We start from the raw sequence: 18,207 nt of genomic DNA, 5'->3' as shown, positions 1-18,207 counted from the left end.
AAAAAAAAAAAAAAAAAGAATCAAAGAAGGGTTGCTGGTGGCTCGAATGCAGGTGACAAGTGTCTGCCTTTTGTTGCTTCAAGGGCCATCTGAGAGAAAGTGACTCCCAAACGTTATGTCTTCTCCTTCTTTCCACTTGCCTCCACTGATGCTCCCACCCAGGCGACCTGCTGGCACCCTCTGTTTTCATTGCTTCCCTTCCTTCTGGGCTCAGAAGCCTCCACTGCGAAATGACGGGGCAAGACGATCCGAACCGCAGCAGTCGTTCTGAGTTCAAGCCTCACGCGCACCGCCTCTGCTCACAGGGATCGCGCCCTCCCTTGGCACCGCTGACCTGCAGAGGAATGGAAGCTCCCGGATACCTAAGGTGGGAAGAGGCTTTCCAGGTAGAGAGAACAGCACCCAGGGACTGGGGTGTGACGAGCCTTGAGCATTAGAAGTAGAGATCACTTGGTCTCTTTGGAGGACATGAGTGGGCTTCCCAGCCTGAAAAGATGCTGGGGCCCAACTGTGACGTTATCTTGTGGGTGCTGAGAGGCAGACCCCCCCTGCCATTGAGTCCATTCTCGCTCACAGCCACCCTAGAGGACAAGGTAGACCTGCCCTGGTGGGTTTCTGAGACTGTAACTCTTTAAGTCTCGCCTTTCTCCCACGAAACTGCTGGTGGTTCCGATCTGCTGACCTGGAGGATAGCAGCCCCGTGCACAGCCACGACACCACCAGGGCTCAGAGGAAGATTCAGTCCACACAAAGGGTTGGTTTCCCCGAGTTTCTCTCTTACAGCTTTCCTAGTTGTTACATGACCTCTCACCTTTGCATTTTATCTTTACAGCATAGCACTGAAAGCTATGGTCAACAATATTATTATCGTTTCCAACTATGGAGGGGAAATTTTTTTAATTCATTTGTGTTTTTAGCCATAGCAATAACATGTATTCCCAATAACATTACTGTGATATTTGTGTCCGTAAAGCATCATAAACAACAAGGCCAATAACAGGATGCCTATAAAACTACAAATGTTCTTTTCTGGAAAAGTAGCCCTTTTGTTTCTCTTGGGACTAGAGCCAAGTTCTCTGACAGTTATTGGTCCGAGTTCTGTGGAACTTCTGCTGGGCACTTGGGGACCCAGCAGAGATTTTTAAGCAAGAACGTGTCAGCCATTGACTATTTCTCAGGTTCACCAGGTCCCTGGTATGGAAGGGAGTCTGGAGTGACAAAATTCCTGTCATTGTGAAGTGCATAGTTTTGTGGGAGGGAGAGGCATGCAAACAAGTAGATACACTATGGTCAGAACTGGACAAGAATTATGCAGTGTGAGGTGGGGGCCTGGAGTGAGAATAAATGGGGATGTCAAAAGAACAAAACCTAAAGCCGGTTCAAAACTACAGAAGAGGTTTATTTAACAAAGATCATTCCATTGGGTGATTACCAACTGGGATCTTAAACCCCACCTGAGCACCCATTGAAGTTACAAGAATTGGTCTTGTCCCACCAGGAGCAAAGAAAAGTGATGGCAAGCGTGATACTCTTAACGTGGTAAGGATTAGTTCAGTGGCCTAATGGACCATGCATACAAACATTAGGTTCCATAACCCTGAGAACAGAAAAGCTAGATGGTGCCCAGCTTTCACTACCACCTGCTCTGAAACAGATCATGTTAGAAGGTCGTAGATAGTGTGGCAGAAAAACGGGGGGCAGAACTCAAAACCATTAAAGAGATTGGGGCTGATTGGTCAGATACAGACTATGGCCCTTAGACATCCTGCAGGTCTAGAACTCCACCCACCCCTGCGCTAGAATAATCAACCATGTAAGATCCACCGGGCAGCATGTACTGAAGGACGGGGATTAGGAACAGTGGAGAAATGGAAACAGGAAATGCTGGGAGAGAGTGGGGAATCAAAAGTATATTGAGGGTTTTGAAATGGATGAAGTGGGAAAAAACGTGTCTAAAGGATTACGTGTACAACTGACCTGCTCTGCAAACATTTACCTAATTCCCAACAAAAAGGTAAGGAAAGAAAAAAAGAGCATGGACCTTGGGTTTTTGGGGTGGGGTGGGGAGGGGAGGATCAGGCTGGCCAACCTTGATTTCTTGATATTCCCATTCTCCCTCCCACACCTATTCAGGGTCCATGTCTGTCTAAGCATCCACTCCTGGCTCACCACGATTGCAGGATTATGTTCTCCCTGCCATGGCGTCGATTCTGGCTCACGGCTACCCCATGGGGTAGAGCAGAAGGGCCCATGAGTTTCTGGGATTGAAACTCCTTAGAAAGCCTCATCTTTCTTCTGAGGAGCAGCTGGTGGTTTTGAACTGTTGACCTGTGTTTAGCAGTTCAATGCATAACCACTGTGCCACCAGGGCTCCTGCAGGACTGTGTATATAACAGTATCTGCTTCTGTTGCCTTTAACTTTTGCAAACCTCCCTACCTTTATACTCTTCTGTTTCCAATCTTGGTAAAGTGATAACCCAAGTTATCTATTGTCTACTTTCTCGTCAGAATTTAACCTTCCTCCCGTCCCTTCTATCCTTGGTAAAGGGATGTTTCTTTTGGTGTGAAAACCTTTTCTAGACTTTTAAATAGTGGTCTTAGACAGTCTTTGTCCTTTTGCGATGGACTAATTTTGCTCAGCTTTATGTACTCCGGTTCATCCATTAAGCAGTACGCAGAGCCATCGTTCTTCTTTAAGGCTGTGTAGTATTCCATCGCATTCCACTCCTTATACCAAAATTTATCCATTCTTCCACTGATGAAAGGCCCCTGCTCTGAATCACCGGTTACTCAGCCTCCTGATTGGCATTAGGGGTGCTCCGTTCTGAACTTGGGGATCCCTGGTGGTGTAGCAGTTATGAGTTGGCATCGACTCAATTACAGTGAGTTTAGCTAAAATATTTTTAAAAAATTTATTCTGAACTTAGACCTTTCCTGCATGTGCTAGACAATGTACTAGAAGCTTGGGGGGAAAGATCCGGTCTTTTGCCCATGGAGAAGTACCTCCGACCGTAGATTGTGAGAAGACATCTTGCTTTGAGAGCGTATAGCTTGCGAGGGCCTTTGGTTTTGGTTTAATGTCCTAAGGGAAAGCTGCAGGCAGGGCCGCCAGCCTCAAGGAGCCCCCTCTCTTTAGGTTATGAGCCCCTGAGGTGAACAGGTAACCTCCACCCTCACAAGCAGTGAGCTTAATCCCTTCTGCCAAAAAAGACAGGGTATTTCCAGCAGCTGTGGGTTGGATGGCTGGGCTAGGGAAGAAATTCTGGCACAGGGACCGGTCAGGAGGTGGTTGCAGTAGTTCAGGATAGTGCAGGGAGGAAAGGATGAAATATTTGGGGACAAAATCGCCAGCACTCAGTGAATTGTCAGGAAGGGGAGAGGAGAGGAGATGGGATTTGGGGGATTAGGTGGATGGAAGATGTTGGGTTCCTAAGCAGCAGCCCAGGGGCTTCCATGCACCCTCATCATCTGGTCCTCTTGGACGTGAAGTTGACATTTTCTCAGGCATTATGAATTTCTAAGCACATTTCTAAGCAGGACTTGCTTCCAATGGGATTACCACGCCAAGCCTCACGTTGTTTGGCACCTGGAGCTACTAGTGTGCACGTGGTGTGCCTATGTGCAAAGGAGGTGGTCTGAGCTAATGACCAAGATTATCATCTAAGGACAAAGGAGAAGATTGGTGTTGGGTGCTGAACAGCTTTAGGCTTGGAATTCTGAGTAAGATTGCTTTGTTTTACCGGTGCTGCCAAGTCAGCTAACTTAGAGGGACCCTAGATACAACAGAACAAAACATCCTTCACATTGTTGCTTGAACCCATTGTCGCAGCCACTGTGTCAATCCATCTCATTGACGGGTCTTGCTCTTTTTTACTGACTCGCTCCTTTACCAAGCATGATGCCCTTTTCCAGATAACATGTCCAAAGTACGCGAGATAAAATCTGGCCACGCTTGCTTCTAAGGAGCATTTTGGCTGTACTTCCAAGACTTATCTATTTGTCTGGGAGTCCAGGGTACTTTCAATATTCTTTACGATGTATATTCAAATGTGTCAATTCTCCTTTGGTCTTCCTTATTCATCGTCTGGTTTTCTCATACATATAAGGCACACGAAAATCCCAAACCTGGGTCAGGCCCACCTTAGTCCTCAAAGTGACATCGTTGCTGTTTTAACACTTTATTAAAAGAGGTCTTGTGCAACAGATTTTTGCTTAGTGCAACATGTCTGATTTCTTGACTGTTCCTTCTATGAGTGTTGATTATGTAAGATTAGTTTTCAGAAAGCAATTGTTTGGAATTGTGACTCAGACCTTGTTATGGGTGCAAATTCAGTCAATAAACTGAGTATTTACTGCATGTCAAATTCCTTTTCCCACAAAGGATAGAGCAGAGTACTAGGCAAAAAGGTGCTGTCCTCCAGGGGTGGGAGAGATAGATAATACACATGTATATAATGCCAGTGCTATGAAGGAAAACAGAACGAGGGAAGAGAGTCCTGGGAGAAATGGTAGTGGTGGCGATGTCTTACATGGGGTGTTTATGGAGAGATTTTTTTTTTAAGGTAATATTGAGCAGCAACCTAAAACCAGTAGACACTGTTGGATATTCATTCATGAGGTGATGGAGGAGGAAGGCATACAAAATACGTTGCATTTGAGATGCCCGTCCCCCCCCCCCCCAACTCTGGGCTCAAACATAACAATTGTGAGGTTAGCACAGGCCCTCCGTGTTTTGTTCCGTTGTGCACGGACCGGGCAGCTATTTGAGTTGGAACCGACTCAACAGCCAAGTCCACTCCCCCGCGAGGTAGCAGACATCCCGCGTAGAAATGTAGACGGATGAAAACTTCAGGTCTGAGCTCAGCGTGAAGTCTGAGGTTTGGGAGTTGTCCTTGACATCAACTCAACCTTCAACGCCAGTGTCTGGTTCCAGTTCAACATGCTCTTGCTAGACTCCACCAGGTGCCAGGCACCTGAGGCGGAATGCAGCTATTCGGCTGCTCGACACGCCCCACGAACAAACCCGCGGTTTCCCGCTCCTAGCAAGGCCCTCGGGGAGCAGAGGGCCGCGCGAGCGGAGGCGAGCGCGCGGGAAGAGGTAAGGCGGCGCGGTGACGCACGGCCCCGCGCGTCACAGAGGCCTGATGGTGCGGCCCGCGGCGCCCCGGCGGTTGCGCAGCTCCGCGCCGGGGGCGGGGCGTGACGGCGCCCCCACCGTGAGCACGCGGCGCCCTCTGCAGGCCAGAGGCAGCCACACACGGCGGTCGCATCCTTCAAGGCTTCCCGCCTCCCGCAGCCTGGGTTTTTGTTGGTTATGGCTCCGGCGTCTGCCCCAGCCTGCGGCGTCCGCCCCTCCTCTGCGCTCCAGGGCCGGCGCGTGTCCGTGACGTCACCGGACGGCGGCCAATAAAGTGTTTTCTTGTTCCCCAGTGCGGCGCCTCCTCTCAAGCCTCGCGAGACCCGGCGGCACGCGCACCATGGCGGCGGCGTTGGAAGTGCCCGCGGCCTCAGCCTCCGACGAGATGGCGGGCCCGGCGCCGGAGCCGCCCCCGGGGCCGGCGCGCAGCCTGCGGACGGCCCACGACCTCGGCGGCCCGCGGCCCCGCACGGGGGACGTGCTGCTGGCCGAGCCCGCGGATTTCGAGTCGCTGCTGCTGTCGCGGCCGGTGCTGGAGGGCCTGCGGGCGGCGGGCTTCGAGCGGCCCTCGCCGGTGCAGCTCAAAGCCATCCCGCTGGGGCGCTGCGGCCTCGGTGAGGGCGGGGCCGGGGCGGCGGGGGCCGCTGGGCCGGGCCGGGCTGGCACCCCGCGCTGCCCGCCCAGCCTCGGTTTCCCCTGCTGTCAAACTCAGCGCAGTTTTGAGGGTCGTTCTGGCCCGGCGTGAGGTGGTAAAACGGTGGTTGAGGCGGCCTGGTTCGGCGTTTTGGAGGGTGAACTAAAAGTGCAGGTGCCACCTCGATCCCCGAAGGCCCACCCTAGTGCCCAGATTCCGGGTTGGGATTGGTACTCGCTGGTGATTGGTGTGTTTCCCTTCTCAGATTTGATTGTTCAGGCGAAGTCTGGTACTGGGAAAACGTGTGTCTTCTCCACCATTGCTTTGGACTCCCTCGTTCTTGAGAACTTAAGTACCCAGGTGAGTTTAGCTCGGAGGCGCGAGTTGAACATCGAGCCGGTGGAGGGGTGGTGCTGGGGATGGGATGGTTACCAAGTCTGGAATTTCACATTATTACCACATCACGTATAGTGAGCCTCCTCCCATGTGTGTCCGAGGCGGCCAATGAGGATTCCTTGTTCTTTTACTTGCTGACTAGATTCATGGTGGTGTGGTCCTTTGGCTGTATTACTCCAAAAACAAAGCAAAGCAAAAATAAAATAAGCCAACAAAACTCACTGCCATCAAGTTGATTCCACCTCATAGTGAGTCTACAGGACAGGGCAGAACTGCCCCAGTGAGCTTTTTCTGGGAGTCCTGTCTTTCTTCCACAGAGCAGCTGGTGGTTTTGAACTGCTCACCTTCCAGTTAGCAGCCCAACTCATAACCACCAGGCTCCTGGTACTTAGACATGTTCTTGGTTATAGCAAATGCAGGTGTATCTGATGAGGATGATCCTTTAATATCATTGTTTTTAATTAGGCATCCGTAGGTACGTCATCCAGGAAGCTGTTAGAGATTGACTGAATTGGTGGCACTCTTAGGAAATTGAACTATCCAAGGACCTTTTGAATTGAACTATTAGGAAATTGAACTATCCAAGGGCTTTTAGGATGGTTTTAGGTGTATTTGAGATTTTGGTTCTGACAGTGAACACCATGGCTGTGGGTAAAAGGGCCAAAATGGAATACATTCCATGTAGAAAATTCTTTTTAAAAAATTAAGTTTAAGATCTTTGTTATACACACAATATAATAAAATTACGGCATCCAAGTTATACATGTTCATTATTGAAAACTTGGAAAAATAAAGGAGAAATTGTACCAAGAAACAAAATCTATGACATAAACTGCTCTTAACACTTGGCATATTTTCTTCTAAGCAGTTTTTTTCCTGCTTCTTGGAGTTGAGAACATATAGTTTAATCTCCAGGAGTCATATTGCATGTGACTCACATGGCCTCTCATGATTCAGCTCCTGGAACTAGATCTCTGCCCTCTTCTGCTTTCCCTGCTCTGAAAACCAGTCCCATAGTCTCTTTGCTGTCTTGTTCTTGGCCAAGTATCACGTCTCCATGCTGTATATTCATGTCTGCTCAAATATTACCTCCTGAGGGGGTCTTTCTAGACCACTCTATTGAGTTGGTTTCTTTCCCTTTGTCATTTCTTGGCCCTTACATGGTTAGATGGTGAGGTTTTCCTTCTTAGCAATTTTTCTTATTTGCCATCAGTTTTAAGGAGGAGCCCTAATAGTGCTGTGGGCTGATTGCTGAGTTGCAAATTGCAAGATCAGTGGTTCAAACTTAGCAGCCACTCAGAAGGAGAAAGATGAGGCTCTCTGCTCCCTTAAAAGATTTATAGTTTTGGAAACCCTGTGGAGCAGTTTAACGCCGCTTAAAGGAATTCTGTGAATTGGAATCGATTTGATGGCAATGTGTTTATTATTTGTTTATGTTTATTATCTGCCTTGTCATATTAGAATGGAACTCCCAAGGCCTTTCTTATTGTTAACTGATTTCCTAACTAGTATATGGCCTGAGGTGTCCAGGGTGGTAAAAATGGTTTGTGCTTGACTGCTAATCTAAAGGACCCACCAGTGCTGCTGCAGAGACAAGGCCTGGCTGGCGATCCCTTTATGTAAAGATAACTACAGCATAGGAGACTGCCTAGAGCAGTTCTACTTGAGTCCCACAGAAGGTCACCATCAATTGGTACGTTTTCTAGAACTTGGCGGGTTCTCATTTAATAATTACTGGGGAAATTCATATAAATGGAATAGTTTCCTTTGCCAATCACAAGTATCTGTTTACTTTATTAAAGGTATGTTTTTATGCTCTTTTAGATTTTGATTTTGGCTCCGACAAGAGAAATCGCTGTTCAGATACATTCGGTTATCACAGCCATTGGAATCAAAATGGAAGGCCTAGAGTGTCATGTCTTTATTGGAGGGACTCCACTATCACAAGACAAAACCAGACTTAAAAATTGTCACATTGCTGTTGGATCTCCTGGTGAGACACCAGTGTCTGGGTAACGGGGCTTTCAGGAACTGAACACTATTACTATAACAAGGGGGTGGGAGTCCTCAGTGACTATGGTCATCCTTTTGCGATGAGAAGTGAAGAGCATTGGACCTGTGAGAGAAAGACACGTGGCTGGATTTGCAGTGAGATGTACAACTCTTCTTCCCTACTACGGAGAGTTAGGAATGCAAGGGAGGCAGGATGAGATGACTCCTAGGAAACTCAGATTCTGGATTCACTCATATTATCTGGAGTCGTAGTGCCCTTTGACTTCTGTAGTAGTCATTTGGTTAGGGATTCATCAGAATCTCTCATTTAATACCAGAGCGTTCCAGTTGTTTGGCCGGAGATGGCGTTACATTGCTATACATATTGATGATGAAATGGGGAGGCAAAGTAATAGGTTGAAGCCAAGATGAGAACTTAGGATTTCAAGTTTATATGTAAATGCATAATGGGACTTGGGCCAGGAAATTCAGTACAACCTGAGTAGGTTAACAGCCTTGGCTGAGATTGTACACACATGTACTGCATCATAAATTTTTCCCTGTGTGTGTGTTTTTTTTTTGTCTTCTGGAATTTAGGCAGAATTAAACAACTCATAGAACTTGACTACTTGAACCCAGCCAGCGTGCGTCTTTTTATTCTTGACGAAGCAGATAAGCTTTTAGAAGAAGGCAGCTTCCAGGAGCAAATAAAGTAAGAACAAGAGTCCCTGGGTTATGAACGTGGCACTGCAGTGGGACAGCTGGAACTTCCGTGTGGTGGTTGCTGCTGTTTTGAGTCATTTCAGTGGTGTGTGTGTGTTCTGTTTTCCAGTTGGATTTACTCGTCTTTGCCTGCCAGTAAGCAGATGTTGGCAGTGTCGGCAACATACCCTGAAGTTTTGGCTAACGCTTTGACAAAGTACATGAGAGATCCCACTTTTGTAAGATTAAATTCTAGCGATCCAAGTCTTATAGGTGTGTACAGTTTTGTGATATTCACATTAACAGTTAGTTGCTTACGATCTGGGGCTTTCCCCTGCCCAGTTGATTAGGCAGTTTTTGCTTCATATGTGCTATTAAGAGTATATGTGATCTATTTTTCTGTTTTGTTTTCATTTAAGGACTTTTATTTATCTTTTTGTAGGTTTGAAGCAGTATTATAAAATTGTTAATTCCTACCCTTTGGCTCATAAGATTTTTGAGGAAAAGGCTCAACATTTGCAGGAGCTGTTCAGCAGAATTCCATTTAATCAAGCCTTAGTCTTTTCTAATTTGCACAGTAGGTAATGTAACTAAAAGCCACCTGGGTAACTTGTGGAACGAAAGGTTAGGTGTGGACCTGTAATTATTTAAAACAATTATGTCCCTTTCAATTTCTCATAGAGCACAGCATTTGGCTGAGATCCTCTCTTCGAAAGGTTTTCCTGCTGAGTGCATATCTGGTAAGTTGTTCGTTTAATTTTGGCTTACTATCCTGACTGGAAGCCTCCAGACTTAGGAGGAAGAATTACTGCTTGATGAGGGATCTCATGAGTTACACCGAGGCTTTACAGCAGTGGTTCTCAGCTTTCCTAATACCGTGACTCTTTAATACAGTTCCTCTTGTTGTGGTGATCCCCCAACCCTAAAATTATTTTCGTTGCTACTTCACAACTGTAGTTTTGCTACTGTTATGAATTGGGCGACCCCTGTGAAAGGGTTGTTCAACCACTAAAGGGGTTCAAAGGGGTTGCGACCCACAGGTTGAGAACCGCTGCTTTTAGAGGCAAGGGCATTTCAGGTTCATTTTCATTGGGGCTTGTTCAGTGGCCTCACGTCAGTTCCAGTTCAATGACCGCCTGAGGGTAGAACTGCCCCATGGGGTTTTCTTGGCGGTAATTTTTACTTGTCGATGGAAATCAAAGCCTTGCAACTCAGTATAAAGACAACCCAAATCCTCACAGCTGGACATTGTGGTAAGTGGAGAAAGGATTGAAATTGTCAAGGATTTTGTTTTGGTTGGATCTACAATCCGTGCCTGTGGAAGCAGCAATCCAATCAAATGACATTGCATCGGAAAAAATCTGCACAAAACCGATTTAAAGTGTTGAAGAGAAGAATGTCACTTTGAGGACCAAGGTGCACCTGGCCAAACCATGGTATTTTCAGGTGCCTCATGCATGTGAAAGGTGGACCGTGCATAAGGAAGAGTGAAGAACTGATGCTTTGGAAGGATGGTGCTGGCAAGGAATGTTGGTAGTTTCTTGGACTGCCAGAAGAACAAAGGAACGTGTCTTGGAAGAAGTACAGCCAGTTCCTTTGGACATGCTACTAGGAGAGACCGTCCTTGGGAAAGGACATCACTCTTGGTAAAGTGGAGGGGCGTCGAAAAAGAGGGAGACCATCCATGAGATGAATGCACAGGGGTGCAAAAATGGGGTCAGATGTAACAACTGTGAAGACGGCGCAGGACCGGGCCCTGTTTTCTTCTGCTGCACAGAGGGTCGCTGAGAGTCGGCACCTCACCCTACTCTTTACAGAGGGCACTGCCAAGGGAGCTTGGCATGCCAGCGTTTCATCTGGCAGCTGGTGCTCTGCGTGTTCTGCCACTAAAACTACATGTAACTAGGTCAAATGCTGTGGATAGAATGTTATTTATTTAACAGAGTTTTGTTTTAAAGAATAATTGCGTATATAGTAAAGAAATAGCAGACCAGTGTTCTAAACTGGGTTTTAGTATCCATGAAGAATTTAGTATATGTGCTGCCAAAGCAAGCACTTATGAAGAATTTAATAATCCTATAAAACAAAAAAATTGTCATTGTTGTCTTAGGAGAAGTCTGTCTTTTTGTAAGCATTGTTAACGATGCTGTTTTATGGTCTTGTGGAAGGTAAAAGTAAATGAGCTCTTGCCATAAATTCAAATTGTTACCGTTGTCGAAAAGGAATGACCGTGACCCAGGGTGGTCCAGCGGGTAAGTGCTCAGCTGTTAGCTGACCAGTGGGCAGTTTGAACCCCCACAGCAGCAGTGAGGGAGAAAGATGAGGCAGCCTTGGAGCCCCATGAGGCGGTCCTACCACCCTGTAAGTGAGAACCGCCTGGATGGCGGTGGGCCATCCTTGAAATAGGAAGGAAAGAGAAAGAAAGTTTTGATAGTTGAGAACCTCTTTAGAGGACTTTTCTTTGTGTGTGTGTGTGTGTACTTTGTTTTTACCTATTAGCTGAGTTTGAATTTGTTAAGCCCTATTGTATCAGGTAATTAATACTGAGGAGACTTTTTTAACGAACAAATATTTTAATTACAATTCAAATTTCTAAATGACCAATTAAAGCAGTTTTATTTTGACATGAGCTATTAGCTGCTCCTTACACGTAGCAGTTTTATATGGCGAATGTCATGTCTTAGTTTGACAACAATTTAAAATTGCTTTTTGAATTTTCAGTCATCGCAGAAGTGAAAACTGTTAAAGACTTTGACTTGAAGGCTTAACCCCTGGTTTGAACTGAGCCTGGGCATGTTTAAGGTGAACTGCTGGGCATGTTTAAGGTGTTTGAGGGGGGTTAGAATCTCTGCTTCCTGTGGATTTGATGGGTGTGCATTCCTCTCGTCGTCGTTTCACGTGACATCTCATTTGGTCTTTTTAGGGAACATGAGTCAGAATCAGCGTCTTGACGCCGTGGCTAAACTGAAGCAGTTTCACTGCAGGGTCCTCATCTCCACAGATCTGGTACGCTCTGGGGGCGGGCATCTGGACCTGTGTTCTAGTTAGCAGATGCTGTTTGCTGATGCGATTGCGTTTGTGGCTGCATGGAACAAGACTATGTCAGTGCCAGGACCTGCGCTTTCCTAAAAGGGTCTTTGAAATTTTCTTTAAATTGCTTCATTAGCAATGAATTTCATTTTGCTCCGCACCCACGTGGCCTGCTGTATGTGGTTCTTGGCTCTGGTCGGAGCGTACCGAGCCTCATGAGGGGTACTGGCACTGGTAGCCGTGCACGCAAATGATCGCTCTCTTCTTCCATTTATTAAGACTTCTCGCGGGATTGATGCTGAGAAAGTGAATCTGGTTGTCAACTTGGATGTGCCATTGGATTGGGAGACATACATGCATCGGATTGGCAGAGCTGGTCGTTTTGGTAAAAACACATAGAAAAATTTTTTTTTAAAGGGGAAGAACTTCCAGTGTGGGAGATGGACTTGGAGCATCCTGTGTGGTTTGTGTCTTCACATTCCCTCTTGCTTTAGGGACGTTGGGACTCACGGTGACCTACTGTTGTCGGGGCGAAGAAGAGAACATGATGATGAACATTGCTCAGAGGTGTAATCTCAGCCTTCTTCCTCTTCCAGGTACATGCTGTCTGTTTCATCTTACTGTCGCGCTGTGACGACGCTAGAAATAGGTGTAACACGAGTGTCTAACAATGCTTATGTGCTGGGGACTGTGTCAAGTACAGTTGACCCATGAACTTCACCAGCGTTAGGGGTGCTGACCCTCACTCTTCACCCTCATCCCTGTTCCTTGCAGTTGGAAGTCTGGCTCCCCCAAACTTAGGACTACATGCCTGCTCTTGACCTACTGCTCACAAACAGTGGGGTGACACCTCGTTTGTGCTCTGTGCATTACGGACTGCATGCTGGTGCCGCTGCTGTGGCGGTTTCACAAGGTGCCTTTTGATTTTTGACAGTGGTCCTTACAGCTGCAGCTGCAGAGCTCAGTCTGGGACACAGCGAGCACGAGCGTCCGCTTTTCTTGTGATGCCATGGCCAGTGCTCTGTTTTCTCGGAGCCCTTCAAGCACTGGGTGTGGGTCCCCAGTGTTACTCAGAGTACAGTGATGTGCGGCATTACTTTTTCCTACAGTGCACTTTACTGGAGGGATGGCCTGCACACGCACACAGAGAGGATTAGTGTCACGTGGCATTAAAAACAATCTGCAAATAAGTGGATCCATGCAGTTCAAACCCATGTTCAAGGGTCAATTGTGCTTGCTTTCTTTTTTTTTTTTTTTAAATCATTTTGTTGGGGGTTCTTAGAGCTCCTTTAACATTCAATACATCAATTGCATCAAGCATTTTTGTACATACGTTGCCATCATTTTCTAAATATTTATTTTTTCTTTTATTGGAGGCTCTTACATCTCTTATCACAGTCCACCATTTATCCAGTGTGTCAAGCACATTTGCACATATGCCACCATCATCATTTTCAAAGCATTCTCTTCCCACTTGAGCCCCTGATATCAGCTCCCCGTTTCTTCCCCCTCCTCCTCCCTCCCCCGCCCACCCTCCCTCACAAACCCTTGATAAGTTATGTATCATTATTTTCATATCTTACATCGTCCAACTGTGCTTTCTGTATTGCTAACTCATTCTCACAACCTCTGAAGTACGTGCTGTTACTAACTACTTTTTGTAAATGAAGTCATCGACACAGTGATCGTGAGTATTTGTCATAGGTTTATAGCTATGTGTTGGGTAGGATTGTAAGCTAACTGTTGGCACAGGAAAAATGAAAACCATTTATTACCATATTAGCATTACTTTTTAGTTTGTGTGTCAGTCTGGGTAGACTAGAGAAACAAATCCATGGACACACATATGTGTATAAGAAAGACATTTATATATAAGAGCAATTTGAACATTGAGAAAACATCCCAGTCCAGTCCAGATCAAGTCCGTAAGTCTGACATTAGCCCATATGTCCGACAGCAATCCATAAAGTTGTCTTTAGACTCATGAAACACATGCAGTGATGCCGAATGCAGGGCGATCACAGGCCAGGGGGTAGAACGTCTTTGGATCCAGTGGAATTGTAAGCATCTCAGCTCTGGCAGGGGTCTCTGTGTGGCTCTTCCAGCTTCAGAGGTCTTGTCAGCTGCAATGTCTCCCAGGGAGGAGTAGAGAGTGTCTCTCCTGCCTCCAAGAACGAATTATCAGATTTCTCAGACTTCTCTGGAGAAGGCCAGGTCCACACAGAAGCCTCATTGGCTATGATCTGATTGACAAGGTAGACTCCACCCCTACACTCTAAATCCTCAAATTGACAAACGATTATATATCTACCACAGTTTGCAACTTTCATTTTGCTTATTCTTCTACGTTCTTCAGTGTTTCTAGCTTGCTCACTGTAAGACTGGATGGAGTACTGGCTTTGAAAAGTCAGTACATTGCGTGAGTCCTTGTCAAACTGCTTCTCAGGTGCTGCTGGATCTGGGGGCAGGTTGAGAACTATTGATGGGCTCTCAAATACAAGTGAAAAGTCCCTGAAAACCTTTGTGTGGGAATGTGGTTTACCAGCTGTGTATGCTAATGCACAGGTAGTATACATATGCATCTATGCATGTAAAAATGTATATATAGCCTATGCATGACCTTCTATAATATGGGAGTATATAGTTGGTGAGTAAATGGCATAATCGCTTATTGGTTTTAAGTTTAGTTTTTAAACTTATTTTTAGAAAATGAGATTAGGTATACATCTGGTTGTCCTGTGGATTCTAGTTGTTTTGGCTTTGCTATTTTATGATCTTTTACAAGTCTTTAATTGCCTTAAACTTAATGTCCAGATTTCCAAATGGTTACTTTTGAATTAGGTTATCAATTGTAAACCTCCGTAAAATGTCAGTTCTCTTTGTGTTTATTAATAACCTTTTGGTGGTCTGTCAGAATTACAATGTAGAAAACATTAATTGGAACTTGGTAGAGGTGGGTTAGAGCTGGTGGGAAGATTCGGTGTCAGAACATCTAGTGATGTCCAGCACATGAAGTTGACCTTTGTGTAATGTAACAGCCTGAAATCATTAAGGGGATGCCTCGTGATAGAGAGTCTGTATTGGGTTGGGAGCGTGTGTGGCGAGCTTCTGGGGACAGAAAGAACTCGGAGTAAGGAAGGCTTGTAGTTTAGGCCAAGCAGGCAAAAGGTCCAGGATCTGAGCCATTACAGGTAAGCATCCAGAGTGCTGGCCCAAGGTCCAGACCTGAGCGGATGATAGTGGGTCCAGCTGTGTGGTGTATGTACCAGCTCCAGCAGTGGACAGGCCCAGCGTCTGTAAACCGGAGCTTCATATCGCGCCTTCCTACGTTGATGACACTTTTGAAAGGCCCCAGTCAGCAGCTGGAGACAAATTGTCACATGTGGTTAGAGACGGAAGTGAGTAAACTTTTGGAAATGCCCAGGTCCCCCTCTGCCTTCTCCTGTAGAAGTTTTCTTCCTGTTGTGAGGGCAGGATCTGTCCCTCGTGTGTACTGGTGGCAGCTGTAGTTGGGTCCTGAGTTCAAAGTTTCCTGTTGATAAGCTTTGGGGAGTATAGTTCAATTTCTGATACCTTGATTTGCAGCTGGCAGTAGCGAAACGGAGGGACAGCGAGGGAGGACGGCGCTGGGAGAGCTGCTGCCGACTTGAACCACACACACACACACACACACACACACACACACCCGTAGTCATGTTTTTGTCAAGGAAGAGATAGTGCTTGTGAGGATGGGGTGGGTTTTGTCTGTTTCTGGGCAAATTCTGGTCTGCCGATTGCTTAGGTGGTGTGCTCCAACCCCAGCCAAGCCGCCTGCCCCAGTCAAGGCTGACTCACAGTGACCCCGTAGCACAGGGTGGAACTGCCTCTGTGCGCTTCCTGGACTCTGTCTTTCGGGGAGTAGAAAGCCTGTCTTTCTTCCTTCACAAGTGGCCGGCGGTTTTGAATTGCTGACCTTGAGGCTAGCAGCAGGACTCCTTAGTCTTGTGCTGGTCTAAGGCATTTCTTCAGTTTATTAGTGTCTTACCCTTAGTGGAGCCAGGAAGCGGGCTGCTCGCAGCAGGAGCCATGCGCGTCATGCTCTTCCTTCTTCTCTCCAGATCCCGTCCCTCCTGGTCTGATGGAAGAGTGCTGCGGGCAGGATGTGCAGGATGTGCAAGCGAAGGCTCCTGTGCACGAGCATGCCTCAGCGAGCGCGCCTACCCAGGCCGCCACGGGGCAAACCACGCATAGGATAGAGAGGACCTTTCAGACGCCCAAGCCCCGGGGGGTCCAGACGGCTTCATCCCGGCTTACCTCTGTCTCCGCCCAACCCAAAAGTACCACCAGACAGAAGCTGCCTGCGAAAAGCCACTCGCACTGTGGCGTCTCAGAAAAAGCCATGTCACCCAAAGAACCGGGCGGCTGTGCCCTGCCTCCGGAAGAGCAGATGAGGGCGTCCGAGCAGCGGCCTGTCGAAAGCTCCGCCAGTAGTCAGCATCCGCCCGTGTCACTGCCCCAGATTCCCTGTCTGTCTTCCTTTAAGGCCCTCCCGCTGTGCGCGTTGTCTTTTACAGAGTTGGTGGAGGACTATGACCATTACATTCGAGAGGGCTTGGAGAAGCCTGTGGAGATCATCAGGCACTACACCGGCCCTGGGGATCCCGCTGTGAGTCACCAAAACGGCTTTGTGAGACACAGAGTCCCCGAAGAGAGAGTGCAGGTGTTGGCAAGTAGTAGCCAGTCGGGGGACTCTGAAAGCGACAGTGATTCTTACAGCTCAAGGACTTCTTCCCAGAGCAAAGGCAATAAGTCATACTTGGAAGGCTCTTCTGATACTCAGATAAAAGATCCCCGGCCTACTCTGGTGGGTGGCCGGACTGCTCTGGAACAGCCCCCCGGTGGAAAGGACACCCCCAGTCTGGAGGAATATCACAGATCCCCCGAGATCCCCCTAACGGCCCGGCATAAAGGAGGGGCTCACCAGAGAGCGAAGCAGAGCCGCCGGAATCTTTCCCGGCGGTCTTCCTACCGAGCGCAGGCAGAAGCCCAGGAAGACAGTTGGTATGACTGCCACCGGGAGGCACATCCGGGTTTTTCTGATAACTACCAGGATTATGAGGAGTACTGGAGAGCCTACTACAGGGCGTGGCAGGAATACTACGCCGCTGCTTCCCAGTCCTACTACTGGAATGCGCAGAGACATCCCAACTGGATGGCAGCCTATCAGATGCATACTGTGTACCTACAAGAAATGATGCGTGCTCACCAGCGTTTATAGGGCACTGCACCCGAGGCCCATGGAGCCACCAGCGAGCGCTGCCGTTGGCTGGCCACCCTCCTCCACCTATAGTAGCAGAGTGGCGTAGAGTGGCATTCTTGGGGCCTTGAAAAGAACTGAGGCTTCCCTCCGGTCACATCCGTTTCTCAGATTGTGTGGATCTTAGGCCAGGATTATTATCTGCTCAATTTAAGAGACTGGGTGGATCAGTTTCTTGTCATAGTTTTGGGGACCTAGAGTCCAAAGGTCCCCGAGCGCCATTTTCTATAAGCCATTTCAGAAAGAAGCATATGAAGACAGATTTCACTGCTCACTTCAATAAAAACACTTGCGGTTTGGAAAGTAATCTTAGCGCACGTTCTTTACAAAAAGCTTGGGGTGCATTTCCACCAAGGGGCCTAGGATTTTGTAACATGGCAGGTTGGCCAGAAAATCTCTCTCAGGCAGGAATTAAGCATTGCTTTCTACGTTCCCAAAGACTTAGTTTGGTGCGATTTGTTTTGCTTCCCTGAAAGCATTAATTTATCTAAGCTTGTTGACAGGTTTCTGGCTTTTCCTCTGAAGGCCCTTTATCCCTGCAGGTCGAGAGCGGTCCATGCTTTCACTGTGGGGAGTAGCGGAGGTTCCTCACCACCGCTCGTGTGCGTGTTTCTGCAGGCGAGGAGCACCTACGTCTGGTTTCTTGGAGCCTCTCGGGACTGACGCAAACTAGCTGCCCTCCCCGAGAAATTTCTCGTTCCCAAAACACCATTTCAAGAGGTGCATAGCTCCTCTGAAATTCATCTTAGAACCTAGTTTAAGAACTGCCGTGCTCTGCTGGTATCCCAAACCCAAACGCGTGACGAGTGTGTGTGTGTGTGTGTGTGTGTGTGTGTGAGAGAGAGGTCAGGGAGACTAGAGAAATAAACCTAGTGACACTCATATATGTATAAAGAAGAGAGAGAGAGAGTGTGTGTGTGTGTGTGTGTGTGTGTGTGTGAGAGAGAGAGAGAGAGAGATCTCGGGTCTGTCTAGAAATTTCCAGTGTTTGCCGTGTGTGTGTGTGTGTGTGTGAGAGAG

At 47.4% G+C, this 18,207-nt stretch overlaps 1 protein-coding gene across 1 annotated transcript; it reads left to right on the top strand.

Moving 5' to 3' along the window:
* Positions 1 to 5,477: 5,477 nt before the first annotated feature.
* Positions 5,478 to 17,494, top strand: DDX20 (DEAD-box helicase 20). Its single transcript, XM_004699519.2, has 11 exons — positions 5,478 to 5,751; positions 6,037 to 6,131; positions 7,992 to 8,160; positions 8,757 to 8,871; positions 8,992 to 9,134; positions 9,304 to 9,442; positions 9,543 to 9,601; positions 11,785 to 11,867; positions 12,171 to 12,276; positions 12,386 to 12,487; positions 15,989 to 17,494. The coding sequence occupies exons 1-11, from the start codon at positions 5,478 to 5,480 to the stop codon at positions 17,146 to 17,148; spliced, it is 2,445 nt and encodes an 814-aa protein (XP_004699576.1). The 3' UTR covers positions 17,149 to 17,494.
* The last annotated feature ends 713 nt before the right edge of the window (positions 17,495 to 18,207 follow it).

Source organism: Echinops telfairi, unplaced genomic scaffold (assembly GCF_000313985.2).
Source record: "Echinops telfairi isolate 266 unplaced genomic scaffold, ASM31398v2 ScPeMD7_443;HRSCAF=831, whole genome shotgun sequence".
In the NCBI taxonomy this organism is placed as follows: Eukaryota; Metazoa; Chordata; class Mammalia; order Afrosoricida; family Tenrecidae; genus Echinops; species Echinops telfairi.
The sequence above is the reverse complement of the archived record's forward strand: the minus strand, read 5'-3'. Positions and strand labels throughout refer to the sequence as shown.

What these genes read in the sequence shown, in the direction of transcription:
- DDX20 (XM_004699519.2), top strand. Translation starts at nt 5,478, where the DNA reads ATGGCGGCGGCGTTGGAAGTGCCCGCGGCCTCAGCCTCCGACGAGATG. An exon ending in TTGAGAACTTAAGTACCCAG is followed by an intron (nt 6,132 to 7,991) that starts GTGAGTTTAGCT and finishes ATGCTCTTTTAG; the next exon opens with ATTTTGATTTTGGCTCCGAC. An exon ending in TCCTGCTGAGTGCATATCTG is followed by an intron (nt 9,602 to 11,784) that starts GTAAGTTGTTCG and finishes TGGTCTTTTTAG; the next exon opens with GGAACATGAGTCAGAATCAG.